We start from the raw sequence: 15,287 nt of genomic DNA on the forward strand, positions 1-15,287 counted from the left end.
TTACTGAAATCTGTTGTTAATGTTGACCCACAATACCATTAGGGACAGAATGCTAGGTTTGTGACCCAGAAACACCAAAGGAAGGGTGATATATTTCCAAGTCACAATGATGAGTTTCTTAGAGAGGAACTCCACCATTTGCAAGTTCTCATGTACCTGCTGCCCTTGTCCTTCAAAAGGTAAATGCAGTCATGGGTTTGGACAGACCCCTGGTGAGTCATTGCAGTGCATCCTACAGATTATAGGTGAACATGATGAATAATGGGCTAATCAAGTGGGTTGATTTGTTCTAGATGGTGTCGAACTTCTTGAGTGTTATTGAAGGCTGTACTCATCCAGGCAAGTGGAGAGCAGTCCATCACACTCCTGACTGATGACTTATAAATGATGGGATAGGCTTCGGGTAAAAGGCAAGTTTCTTGCTACAGAGTTCCTAACCTCATGAATGAGGTCAATATTTGGTATTTAAAAATCTGCAGGCCTGGAAACCACGAGAATAGGTGATGTTTGTTTACTAAACTGCATGCAGGTGAATCTGATCAAATCAGAACAGATATTTGAAGCCTTTTACACAAATTAGGAAATTTACCTGCTTGTTGAATTTCCTGGTACCTGAAGTTGGAAAAAGCCAAGTTGCAGTTGGAGGGATGAGTTCACTTTCAGCAAAGTTAATCCATTGCTGAATGAGGGCAGCTTCTTGAATGGAGGTACCTCGCAGCATACTACTGCTAACTGTAAAACAGAGAGAGAAAAGATCAGGTATAAACATTCATTTCTCCAAACAGTTTGGAACCAAAACTTAGACTATCACACCAAAAAACAACTTGCATGTGAAGCCTGAATGTAGTAAACTACCCAAGAAACATTTTGAAATAACTGGACAAGACACTACATCATTCAAGAGGGTGGTAGAAAAGCATGGATACAGTACTTTTAAAAAGGATAGGACTATGGGGGTGGAGGGGAAGACAGCAGACAGAACATTTCAGGGGAAAAAAAAAGCCACTTCCTGAGATTAACGTTTAGACTCAGCTACTAAATGTTGGAGCAAAAGTTGGAAATCGGATTTTCACAGTAAAGAAGATAAATTCAACCCATGTCCGTACGGCCTCCAAAAAAAAAAAAAAAAAGAGATACCCAGCTAGTCTCACTCTCCAGTCTTAGTCAGTTGTACAGCATGGAAACAGACCCTTCAGTCCAACTTGTCCATACCAACCAGATATCCCAACCTAATCTAGTCCCACTCACCAGCATCCAGCCCATATCCCTCCGAACCCTTCCTATTCAGACACCTATCCAAAATGCCTTTTAAATGCTGTAATTGTACTAATCTCCACCACTTCCTCTGGCAGTCCATTCCACACACATACCACCCTCTGCGTGAAAAAGTTGCCCCTTAGTCTCGTTTATATCTTTTCCCCTCTCACCCTAAACTCTAGTTCTGGACTCCCCCACCCCAGGGAAAATACCTTGTCTATTCACCCTATCCATGCCCCTCATGATTTTATAAACCTCTATAATAGGTCACCCCTCCACATCTGACACTCCAGGGAAAACAGCCCGAGCCTATTCACCCTCTCCGTATAGCTCAAATCCTCAAACCCTAGCAGCTTCCTTACAAAGCTTTTCTGAACCCTTTCAAGTTTCACAACATCCTTCCGATAGGATGGAGACCAAAACTGCTTGCAATATTCCAAAAGTGGCCGAACCAACATCTTGTTCAGCTGCAACATGACCTACCATCTCCTGTACTCAGACCAATAAAGGAAAGCATACCAAATGCTTTCTTCACTATCCTAACTACCTGAGACTCCACTTTCAAAGGAGCTATGAACCTGCACTCCAAAGGTCTCAGTGTTCAGCAACACTCCCGAGGACCTTACCAAGGCAGCATGGTGGCTCAGTGGTTAGCACTGCTGCCTCAGCAGCAGGGTCCCAGGTTCAATTCCATCCTCAAGTGACTGTCTGTGTGGAGTTTGCACATTCCTCCTCCCCTCCCCCCAGAGTGTCTGCGTGGGTTTCCTCCAGGTGCTCCGGTTTCCTCCCACAACCTAAAGATGTGCAGGGCAGGTGAAGTGGCCATGCTAAATTGCCCACAGTGTTAGGTTTATTAGTCAGAGGGAAATGGGTCTGGGTGGGTTACCGTTCAGAGGGTCGGTGTGGAGTGGTTGGGCTGGAGGGCCTGTTTCCACACTGGAGGGAAACAAATTTAATTAAGTGTATAAGTCCTGCTAAGATTTGCTTTTCCAAAATGCAGCACCTTGCATTTATCTAAATTAAACTCCATCTGCCATATCTCAGCCCATTGGCCCATCTGGTCCAGATCCTGTTGTAATCTGAGGTAACCTTCTTCACTGTCCACTACATCTCCAATTTTGGTGTCATCTGCAAACTTACTAACTATATGTTCATATGCAAATCACCTATATTAAAATCACAAAAAGTAGTGGACCCAGCACCAATCCTTGTGCACTCCACCGGTCACAGGCCTCCAAAATCTGAAAAACAACCCTCCACCACATCATCTACTTTCTAACCAGTTCTGTATCCAAATGGCTAACTCTCCCTGTATTCCATGAAATCTAACCAGTCTCCCATGGGGAACCTTGTCAAATGCCTTACTGAAGTCCATTTAGATCATGTCCACCGCTCTGCCCTCAATCCTCTCCATTACTTCAAAAAATAAACTAATTGGAGAGACATAATTTCCCATGCACAAAGCCATGTTGACTATCCCTAATCAGTCCTTGCCTTTCCAAACACATGTAAATCCTATCCCTCAGGACTCCCTCCAACAACTTGCCCACCACCGAGGTCAGGCTCGACTCGTCTATAGTTCCCTGGCTGGTCCTTACCACCTTTCTTAAATAATAGTACCACGTTAGCCAACCTCCAGTCTTTTGGCAACTCACCGGTGACCATTGAGGATATAAATCTCTCATCAAGGGGTCCAGCAATCACTTCCTTAGCTTCGCAGGGTTCTCGGGGACATTTTTCAATATGTGTGACTGAAGAGCTGGTGTATGTAGAAGGATTCAGAGTTTTGGATCATTGGAATCTCTTCTCGGGTAGAAGTGACCTGTACAAGGATGGACTGCACTTCAATTGGAAGAGGACTAATATACTGTTAGGGAGAGCTGCTCGGAAGGATTTAACCTAGTAAGGTGAGGGAGTGGGACCCATGGAGATAGTGAGGAAGGAGATCAATAGGAGACTGCTAGAGTTGAGAAAAGTAGTAAGTCAAATGGTCAGCACAAAAACTGATAAAAGGAGAAAACAAGGTAGGATTGATAAATTAAACTACATTTATTTCAAAGCAAGAGGCTGAACAGGGAAGGCAGAATGCATCTTCACTTTTGAATATATATCCATCTCTTTTGAAACCTTCAAATGGAATTCACCAAGTAAAGAAGTTTCTCCTCATCTGACTCCTTGCTGAGGATCTTGAAATTGTGACCCCTAGTTATAGGCATACCAACTAGTTGAAGCAGAATAACTTTGACTGGGTGTAGAAGGATATTCATAAGACATAGGAGCGGAAGTAAGGCCATTCGGCCCATCGAGTCCACTCTGCCATTCAATCATGGCCGATGGGCACTTCAACTCCACTTACCCGCATTCTCCCCGTGCCCTTAATTCCCTGAGATAACAAGAATCTATCAATCTCTGCCTTGAAGACATTTAGTGTCCCGGTCTCCACTGCACTCTATGGCAATGAATTCCACAGGCCCACCACTCTCTGGCTGAAGAAATGTCTCCGCATTTCTGTTCTGAATTGACCCCCTCTATTTCTAAGGTGAGGAGACTAGGACCCGTGGACACAGCCTAACAGAAACAATTTCCTAGCATCCACCCTTTCCAAGCCATGTATTATCTTGTACGTCTCTATGAAGTCTCCCCTTAATCTTCTAAACTCCAATGAATACAATCCCAGGATCCTCAGCCGTTCCTCATATGTTAGGCCTACCATTTCAGGGATCATCCGTGAGAATCTCCGCTGGAGATGTTCCAGTGTCAGTATGTCCTTCCTGAGGTGTGGGGACCAAAGCTGGACATAGTACTCCAAATGGGGCCTAACCAGAGCTTTATAAAGTCTCAGTAGCACCTCAAAATCTCAATAAAGGTCACTTCTTAAAATCATCATTGCTCCGAAGGACAGCAAGTCGAATTTCATTCATCTTTCCTTGGAGTAAAAATCCCTTATTCCTGCTATCAGTCTCATAAATTCATACGCCAGGTGTCTGTCCATTTGGCCAACTTGTCAATGTCCCTTTGAAGTCACTCAGTGTCATCTGCATGTTTCAATGTTTTCCCTAGCCTAGTATCTTCTGCAAGTTTATATATTTTATCCTCCATCTTCAAAATTGTTTAGTGGGAAAACCAATGAACATTAAAAATCTGTGGCAAGATGTTTTCAATATTGTCTGCTCTTAAATTGCACTAGTTTATCATAGCATGTTGTTATGTGCAAAATTGACATTACATTTCAAGTGACTGCATTTTTAAAAAAAAAGGTACGGGGACATTCAGAAACCCAAAGGGAAACAGCCCTTTCCAAAAACGGAAAAAAATTTCAGGTGAAATGCTACTCTTAATCCAAAATGCTGAATACAAAAAAAAAGGGAAAGCTCTACTACAACCAACTCTGCTGCAAAACAAGGATGGATTTGTCTGTCAAGGTCACAGCAAAATCAAGGCTACACAGTTGAGGCAGGTTAGTTTGTATACTTCCATTACAGATGCATGGCTGGTGTTAAACAAGCATCTTTTCTTCAGGAGCAATCACAAGGGAAGCCTCAGACTGGAGGGAAAACTTAATTCGTGAACAAGAATCTAATTCAGGCCATCAAGTAATTCATGCCAAGTGTTTAGGAAGTGGAGATTTTGTAGGTAAGAGTCTGCGAGATTTACTATCTGTTCGCAACAAAGGAGAACAAAAACCGATCCCAGTAAACAACTAATGGAACAAAATAGCAATGGATTCTTTGTCCATTAAAACAGTGGGAATTCCCTCACATTCCTGCAGTTCAAAAAAGCTCTGGATATAAAAACCTTTTTGATCCAAATCTTGCACCTCATGTTATTTAAGGTAGCAGGTCTTTAACCTCTATATAGGAGAAGCAAAGAGCACAACTCAGCTGCAGAACATCTGTTGAAATTCTGCCAGAAGACTAGAAGTAGATGCCAACAACTGTAAGTAGCTAATATACAGCTTCAAACTCCAATAGTTTTGCCAGTCTCAAAACATAGCCCAGAGGACAGCAACTAACCCTGTGCATTGGAAATACAGTGCTGTTTAGTAAGGGGTCTGGCCAGTGTTTTTTTGAGGGTGGGTGGTAATACATTCGCATCAAGAGTTTAACATATGTAAAAAAAGAACCGACTCAGAGCACAAGACTTCCTCCCAAATTCTAACTAGATCCTCACCTGAAAGGAAATGAATTTCTGAAGACAAAGTGTTTTTTTTAAACTTTAAAAGTGAAATTCACTCATGAAAAAGACACTGATTTCTGCAGCGCGCATCGGCCACAGGACACTTCACAGCTTTTGTTACAACAGTAAGATGCCAACTTGTACACAGCAAGCTCCTGAGCCCAAACACAATTACTTGATCACTGTTGAAGTACAAAAAAAAATTCTTGTACAATAAAAGGTAATTTCTGGGCTCCTGCTCAAAAGAATGACATGATCTTTCACATCGAAAAGGAGGTGGGGGCTTGCTTAAAACATTGCATCTGAGAACAGCACCTCAGATGTACTGAGGGTGTCAGCTTTCTCCTTTATATGGAGCTCCTGAAGTAGGGCAACTTCTCAACTCAGACAAAAAAAAAGTGACCCTGTAACTGACAGTTAACGTACTGGAACAAGGAGAATTAGAGAACGCTTGCACTACCAGCATTAATATACAAAATATGAACTCATTATTTGTGGGTAGGGATGGTTACTGAGTCAACTTAATTGTTCTCGTCTCTTCCCACCAGACAAGCAGCACGTTCACACTAGTCACTGGGAGGTCTCCCTCCCTCACCCCCTGGCAGATTGGTTCCTGAACACTCCTCCCAACACACAGCACTTGTATTATAAACAGGATGTCCTAATCACACACAAGCTTCCTTTGCAAAGACTCGCCGTCTGCAGCTCCACCCTGGCAGGAATCACGTAAGACTACAACTGATGGAACTACACCCGCTAGGCTGCATGCCTTTTACATCATCAGCTAGAGTACTTCTCCTGCTCCTGGAGTCAGTTCCTTAAAAGAAAACTTCCCCCAACCCATCCAAAACAAAAACTTTAATCCAGTTCATAAGTGTACATGTTGTTATCCAGACCCATCCTTCATTACCTTCTTCCACCCTACCCTTGAGCAAACCAGTGCTTTGCTCACAGTTTGGGCAAGTCAATCTACTGGGACTAGCAGCAGTCACATTGTCTACAGATCCCTCATGCGTTTACACTCAGATGGAAGCACAAAGGGGAGGTTATGTACCACTGACTAGATATTCTACTGGAGCAGACATCAACACTAACTGTAACAGCAGGTAAGAGGCGAGGAATCCTGCAGCAACTAACTCACCTAATTCCTAAATATCTGTCCACCATCTACAGGGAAGATGTCATAGTGTAATGGAATACCCCACTTGACTGGATAAGTGCAACACCATCACAAAAAACAAAAACAAAAAAAGGTTGACAACATACAGGAGGAAACACACAGTCACTTGACTGGCACATCCAGAATCGGAGTGTGGTGCTGGAAAAGCACAGCAGATCAGGCAGCATCCAAGGAGCAGAAGAAGAATCGACATTTTGGACAAGACCCTTCATCAGGAATGAGAACAAGCCTCACTCCTGATAAAGGGCTCTTGATAGAAAGATCAATTCTCCTGCTGCTCGGATGCTGCCTGACCAGCCATGCTTTTCCAGCACCCACATTCTCAACTCTGATCTCCAGCATTTGCAGTCCTCACTTTCTCCTGGCACATTAAAAGCAAAAAAAAAAGACACTCCCTCATTAATGCATAGTAGCAGTATGTACCATCCACAAGTTATGCTAAAGACATTTACCAAGACCACTTCGTGCAGCATTTTCCAAACCCGTGATCTCGACCAGCTAGAAGGTCAAGTTCAGGAGGTACACTGGAACACCACGATCTGTAAAACCCCAAGCCACCTGCCTTGACTTGAAAATATATTGTTATATCACTTCTGCTGAATCAAAAGTCCTAGAACTCTCTCCCAAATGCCATGGACTGCAGCAGTTCAAGGCAGAACCTGATCACAGCCCTCACACAAGGCCAAAACAGGAACAGGCAACAAATACTGACCCAGTCAGTGAAGCCCACATCTGTTAAACAAACAAAACACCTTCTGAAAGTGATAGAATTCCCTCACTCAGCAAGATTAGGAAAGAGTGCTGAATAAACCCATATTCCTAGACTAGCCTCACTGCCCAACATAGCCCTCATTCTACCATTGCCATCAAGCCAAGAGTTTAACTCTGCTTCAAACATGGAAAAGGAGAGCATGCCAGCAGCACACCAAAAATGAGGGGTCACCTTAAATGATGACACCATAATCAACATTACTTGCAAGTCAAAGAGCATGACACAGCCAGGTCTAAGTGATCCCACAACCAACAGATCAGATCTAAAATCTGCAGTCCAGCTACATCCTGTCATGAATGGTGGTGGACAATTAAAAACAGCTCACTGGAGGAAACTCCACAAATCAAATTTTTCCTCGAAAGAAAAAAGGAGGAAGAGAGGAGACCTGATCGAAGTATACAAGATAATGAGTGGAATAGATAGAGTCAATAGCCAGAGACATTTCCCCAGGCAGGACTGACTGGTACGAGGAGTCATAGTTTGAAGATATTAGGACGAAGGTATAAAGGAGACATCAGAGGTATGTTCTCTACACAGTTGTGATGATGGAACCAAAGTCATTGGGACATCTAAGCGACTGCTGGACATGCACATGAATAGCAGTGAGTTGAGGGGTGCGTAGGTTAAGTTATTATATTTTACATTAGGATTAAATCTAAGCACAACATTGTGGGCCAAAGGGCCTGTTCTGTGCTGTACTTTTCTATGTTCTATAACAGCACTTTTAAAAGGGAGAAGAACAGACAAGGGAAGCACATGGGGAGGTCAGAGCGAGAAACCCACATTGCTAACTGACAGAGTTAGCAGTTACTGCCTTTGCTGATGAATTCATGTATCGCTGGACATCAGTGTGTGTCTGGGAAAATTTTAAAAAGTGAAATTCACAACTGATCTTGGCTGAACCTGTTGGGAAGAGGTCATAGCACAGAAACAAATAAGTGGACGTTTTAAGCGTGGTCTTAAAATAAGTCGGCAGTAGTGAGTCAAGTGGGTTCTTTCTTGATTATATGTTTTATTGAGCAATGTCTCTTGATTAAACTTAAATATAAGCCATAAGTACTAATTTAACCTGGAGCAGTGTTTTGTAGAGCAATAAGACAGACAGTGCTATTTTCTGGGTCTGTAGATTGAAAGCAAAAATGGCCCTTACTACAGTGATATGCTCTTCTTGTCAGATGTGGGAGCTTAGGGAGAGTTTATGGGTTACTGAGGATTATATCTGCAATAAATGCCATTGGTTGCAAATCCTATCAGATCGAATGGATTAGTTGGAGAGGCAGTTAGAGGCAATGAGGAATTTACAAGAGCAAGGGAGTGTGATGGATGGCAATTATTGGGTGGACAGGGGGCGGGGAAAGAAAGAGGGAGGGGTAGTCTCAGATACCATCACTTTGATGGCTTTACTCCAGGAAAAGGTAAGAAAACATAGGCAGGTAGTGCAGGAGTCTTCTGTGGCTATTCCCATTTCAAACAAGTATGCAGTTTTGGAAAATATCAGGGGTGGGGGATTTTCAGGGGGATGTAGCACAAACAGCCAAGTTTCGGTATTGAGACTGGCTCTAATGTAATAAGAGGTACATAGAGTTCCAAGCAATCGATTGTCTTAGGAGACTCTCTAGTCCGAGATACAGACATTTCTGTGGCCAGCAGCGAAAAATCAGAATGTGATGTTGCTTCCCTGGCGCCAGGATCAAGGATGTCTTAGGGAGGGTGCAGAAAGTTTTCGGGAGAGAGGGGCCAGCAGGAGGTCATTGTACACATTGGAACCAATGACATAGGAAGGGAAAAGGTGGAGATTCTGAAGGGTGATTACAGAGAGTTAGGCAGGAATTTTAAAAAAAGGGAGGCCCTCGAGAGTAGTAATATCTGGATTACTCCCAGTGGTACGAGCTAGTGAGGGCAGGAAAAGGAGGACAGAGGAGATGAATGCACAGCGGAGGAGCTGGTGTATGGAAGAGGGATTCACATTTTTAGATCATTTGAAGCGGTTTTGGGATAGATGTGACCTGTACAAGAACGGATTGCACCTAAATTGGAAGGGGACTAATATACTGGCAGGGAGATTTGCTGGAGCTGGTCGGGAGGATTTAAAGGAGTAAGATTGGGGGGATCCCAGGGATATAGTGAAGAAAGATTTCAATCTGAGACTGATACAGTTGAGAACAAAGGCGAGTCAAACAAACAGTCAGGACAGGCAAGGACAAAACAGAGAACAAAGTAGGACTGATGCATTGAAGTAAGTGCAGTTTAATATAAGAGGCCTAAAAAGGAAGGCAGATGAACTCCGGGCACAGTTAGGAACATGGGACTGGGATTAGATTAAATTCCCTACAGTGTGGAAACAGGCCTTTCAGCCCAACTAGTCCACACCGACCCTACGAAGAGTAACCCACCCAGACCCATTCCCCCTAACTAAATGCACCTAGCTCTACGGGCAGTTTAGCATGACCAATTCACCTAACCTGCACATCTTTGGACTGTGGGAGAAAACCGGAGCACCCAGGAGGAAACCCACACAGACATGGGGAGAATGTGCAAACTCCACACAGATAGACAGTTGCCCAAGGCTGGGATCGAACCTGGGTCCCTGGTGCTGTGAGGCAGCAGTGCTAACCACGGAGCCACCGTGCCCACCCCATATCATAGCAATTACAGAAACGTGGCTCAGGGATAGGCAGGACTGGCAGCTTAATGTTCCAGGATACAAATACTACAGGAAGGATTGAAAGGGAGGCAAGAGAGGAGGGGGGCTGGCACTTTTGATAAGGGATAGCATTACTGCTGTGCTGAGGGAGGATATTCCTGGAAATACATCCAGGGAAATTATTTCTCAGTTCCACCCAAATAAGAAAGGGTGGATCACCTTATTGGGATTGTATTTTAGATCCCCTAATAAATAGTCAGAGGGGAATTGAGAAAAACTTGTAAGGAGATCTCAGCTATCTGTAAGAATAATAGGGTGGTTATGGTAGGGGGATTTTAACTTTTGAAACATAGACTGAGACTGCCAAAGTGTTAAGGGTTTAGATGGAGAGGAATTTGTTAAGTGTGTACAAGAAAATTTTCTGATTCAGTACGTGGATGTACCAACCAGAGAAGGTGCAAAACCGGACCGACACTTGGGAAGTAAGGCAAGACAGGTGACCGAGATGTTTTTTTTGGGGCAGGGGAAAAAAGAAAGAGGAGGTGGGAGCACTTTGGGGCCAGCGACCATAATTCTATTAGTTTTAAAATAGTGATGGAAAAAAAAGGGATAGACCACATCGAAAAGTTGAAGTTCTAAACTGGAGGTAGGCTAATTTTGATGTTATTAGGAAAGAACTGTCAAAATGTGACTGGAGGCAGATGTTCGCTGGTAAAAGGGATGGCTAGAAAATGGGAAGCCTTCAGAAATGAGATAACGAGAGTCCAGAGAAAGGATATTACTGTGAGGGTGAAAGGAAAGGCTGGTAGGCATAGGGAATGTTGAATGTCTAAAAAAATTGAGGGTTTGGTTAAGAAAAAAGAAGGAAGCATATGTAAGGTATAGACTGGATAGATCGAGGTGAATCCTTAGAAGATTACTCAAGAGGGAAATCAGGAAGGCAAAAAAAAAAGGGACAGGAAATAGATTTGGCAAATAGAGTTAAGGAGAATCCAAAGGGTTTTTACAAATATATTAAGGACAAAAGGGTAACTAGGAAGAGAACAGATCCCCTCAAAGATCAGCAAGGCGGCCTTTGTGTGGAGCTGCAGGAGATGAGGGAAGATACTAAACGAGTATTTTGCATCAGTATTTACTGTGGAAAAGGACATGGACGATATAGAATGTAGGAAAATGGATGGAGACAGCTTGAAAAATGTCCATATTACAGAGGAGGAAGTGCTGGATGTTTTGAAGTGGCTAAATCTCCAGGACCTAATCAGGTGTACCCTAGAACTCTGTGGGAAGCTAGAGAAGTGATTGCTGGGCCTCTTGCTGAGATATTTGCGTCATTGATAGTCACAGTTAAGGTGCTGGAAGACTGGAGGTTGGCTAACATGGTGCCACCATTTAAGAAAGGTGGTATGCACAAGCCAGGGAACTATAGACAAGTGAGCCTGACATCAGTGGTGGGCAAGTTGTTGAAGGGAATCCTGAGGGATAGGATGTACATGTATTTGGAAAGGCAAGGACTGATTAGGGATTATCAACAAGGCTTTGTGCGTGGGAAATCATGTCTCGCAAACTTGATTGGGTTTTTTGTAGTAGTAACAAAGAGGATTGATGAGGACAAAACGGTGGACGTGATCTATATGGACTTCAGTAAGGCATATGACAAGGTTCTCCATGGAAGACTGGTTAGCAAGGTTAGATCTTACGGAATACAGGGAGAACTAGCCAATTGGATACAGAACTCACTCAAAAAAGGTAGAAGGCAGATGGTAGTGGAGGGTTGTTTTTCAGACTGGAGGCCTGTGACCAGTGGAGTGCCACAAGGATCGGTATTGGGTCCACTACTTTTCATCACTTATTAATGATTTGGATGTGAGCATAAGAGGTACAGTTAGTAAGTTTGCAGATGACACCAAAATTGCAGGTGTAGTGGACAGCGAAGGTCATCTCAGATTACAACAGGATCTTAAATCAGACGGACCAACGGGCTGAGACGTGGCAGATGGAGTTCAATTTAGATAAGTGTGAAGTGCTGCATTTTGGGAAAGCAAATCTTAGCAGGACTTATACACTTAATGGTAAGGTCCTAGGGAGTGTTGCTGAACAAAGAGAGACCTTGGAGTGCAGGTTCATAGCTCCTTCAAAAGTGGAGTCACTGGTGGATAGGATAGCGAAGACGACATTTGGTATGCTTTCCTTTACTGGTCAGAGTATTGAGTATAGAAGTTGGGAGGTAATGTTGTGGCTGTACAGGACATTAGTTAGGCCACTGTTGGAATATTGCATGCAATTCTGGTCTCCTTCCTATTGGGAAGATGTTGTGAAACTTGAAAGGGTTCAGAAAAGATTTACAAGGATGTTGCCAGAGTTGGAGGGTTTGAGCTATTGGGAGAGGCTGAACAGGCTGGGGCTGTTTTCCCTGGAGCATTGGAGGCTGAGGGGTGACCTTATAGAGTTTACAAAATCATGAGGGGCATGGATAAGGTAAATAGACAAAGTCTTTCCCTGGGGTGGGGGAAGCACAGAACTAGAGGGCGCAGGTTTAAGGGGAAGAGGGGAAAGATATAAAAGAGACCCAAGGGGCAACTTTTTCACAGAGAATGGTACGTGCTTGGAATGAGCTGCCAGAGGAAGTGGTGGAGGCGAGTATAATAGCAACATGTAAAAAGGCACCTGGATCGGTATATGAATAGGAAGGGTTTGGAGGGATATGGGCCGGGTGCTGGCAGGTGGGACTAGATTTGGTTGGGATATCTGGTCGGCATGGACGAGTTGGACCAAAGGGTCTGTTTCCGTGCTGTACATCTCTATGGCCGTGACTAAATTTTTCCCTCCTCACCTTAAACCTATATCCGCTAGTTTTGGAAACCCCTACCCTTGGAAAAGACCTTAGCTATTCAACCTATTAATGTTGAAATTTTATAAACCTCCAATATTAGAGGGGAAAGCCCCAGCCTATCCAGCATCTCATTAGAACTCACTTTGATCCTGGCTACATGCTGGCCAAAGTTGCTCTGTACATTTTCGAGTTTAAGGACATCCTTCCTATAGGACAATCAGAACTGCTCCCAATACTCAAAAAAAAGCAGCCTTACCAATATCCTTTACAGCCATAATGGGACAACCCAACTCCTATACTCAATGTTCTGACCGATGAAGGCAAGCATGCAAAACACGTTCACCACCCTGTACCCGCAATACCACTTTCGAGGAACTTTGAACCTGCACCCTTACGTCCCTCTTTCAACACCACTCTCCAGGGCCCAACCATTAACTATGTAAATCCTGCCCTGGTTTGCCTGACCAAAATGCAACATCTTGCATCTATCTAAATTAAACGCAATCTGTCACTTCTTGGCCCATCTGATCAATGTTCTCTTAGATAACCTTCTTCACAAAGAAAATATACAGCAATTTTAGTATCATCTGCAAACTTACAAAACATACTTCTATTCTCATCCAAATAGTTGATGTAAATGACAAAGGACCCAGAACCAATACATGCAGCACATTGTTGGACTGTTGCCCTCTCCCCAGTCTCTCCAACACCTAGCCACCATCTGCAAGGAGAAGTTGAAGGTGTTTGAACAACTGTCACACGGCTCAACACAAGTTCAACACCATCTAGGACAAAGCAGGCTACTTGATTGAAGTGGATGGCAGGATGAAGTACCATTCATTCTCTTCACCACTAACCCATAATGGCAGCAACGTGTACCATCTAAAAGATGAACCGTAGCAACTCACAAAGGCTGCTTCAACAGCAAACTGATGACCTCAACGTCAAGAAGAGCAAGGGAAACAGATACATCCCCTCACATTTCCCTTCCAAGCTCCACACCATTTTGATTTGGAAAGGTTTCACCATTCCTTCATCACTAGATCAAAATCCTGAAACACTCAAATAGAACCATAGGTGTACCTACTTACAAACAGACTGGACAGTTCAAGGTTGCAGCGCAACATCATTCGAGGGCAATTAGGGATGAGCAAATGCTTGCCCTGCCAGAGAAACCCCACAACTCCACATCCCACAAATGAATATTAAAAAAACAAAAATGGCTGTTTACAGGCTCTTTACTTAAAGATAAGGGAACGTATTTGAAAATTAACAAGGATGGACATTATTCTGCTCTCTTTTCTGAGCCCTGTCATTTCCACAGCCCCCACCTTTTTAAAAGATGTATTTGTTCACAAAAAGCTTGTAGCAATATGTAGCATTTAAGTAGGCCTCAAACTAAGAGAATGCTGCCCTCTGTTGGCCAAACTGCACCAATGCCAATTAAAACAGATATTGAAGGATACAGTTAGAATTAGGGTTAAATGTGTAGTGACAGCATCCCTACCTAAGCCAGGCAGCCTAGGTTCAAATCCCACCTGCTCCTGTAGGGTGTGACAACATTTCTGAACAGTTTGATTAGAAAAGTACAGCTCAGCAAGGACAAGAAGCCTTCAGTCATTCTATATTCCCACCAAATAACTAAACTCCAAAAGTGGACAAGGATCATGATTCCTGCACTTATGTTCCAGAGATTAAAGGATCTTTACACAAACCAAGATGGCGTAACTAAAAACGTTTGCAACAAATGCCAACAGCTCAATCTCCCAATCGCTTTCTTCGACTGTAGGAGGTCAGATCTCAAACAATGATGAGACAGAGTGCAGGAATGATTTAGACATATTATGGACATGTAAGACAACAAAATCTCTCCCTCAAAGTTAGCAAAATGAAGGACTGGTCATCAACTTCAGGAAGTGGAGGACACACCCTTGTCTGTATAAATGGCACAGAGGTGGAGATGATGAGAGCTCAAGTTCCTAGGTGTAAATATCCCCAATCTATCCGGATCCATCTACATTGATGAGTCAATAAAGCACACCAATGCCTCTACTTCCTCAGAAGGCTAAGGTAAGTCAGCATGCCCACAATGATTAAGTAGGCCAATGGGCTGAGGAGCAGCAGCTGGAGTTTAAAATTTGATTAAACAAAAGGTATTGTTCGATTTACCAAAATGCAAGAGCAGGACTAGGGGTTCAGGTACATAACTTTTTGAAGATTGCGTCACAGGTAGGGTGGTTAAGGCAACATTTAGCACACTTGCCTTCATTGCTCAGACAATCGAGTGCAAGAGTTGGGATGCCATGTTGAGGTCGTACAGGATGTTAGGAAAGTTACTGGAGAGTTTTTTTTCTTTAATAAGTAATAAAGTTACAAAAATGTGTATAATAATAAACTAACAACTATTCTACTTAGAAAAAAATCTACC

General features: G+C 43.2%; 1 protein-coding gene across 1 annotated transcript in view; it reads right to left on the reverse strand.

Annotated features, from left to right (window-relative positions):
* Window positions 1-15,287, reverse strand: part of LOC140454350 (elongation factor 1-gamma-like) — a 64,948-nt gene that overhangs the window by 19,144 nt on the left and 30,517 nt on the right. The window contains exon 5 of the mRNA XM_072549055.1: window positions 590-732. Coding sequence (XP_072405156.1) covers window positions 590-732 — 143 coding nt within the window. The remainder of the gene's footprint in view (window positions 1-589; window positions 733-15,287) is intronic.

Source organism: Chiloscyllium punctatum, chromosome 29 (assembly GCF_047496795.1).
Source record: "Chiloscyllium punctatum isolate Juve2018m chromosome 29, sChiPun1.3, whole genome shotgun sequence".
Lineage (NCBI taxonomy): Eukaryota > Metazoa > Chordata > Chondrichthyes > Orectolobiformes > Hemiscylliidae > Chiloscyllium > Chiloscyllium punctatum.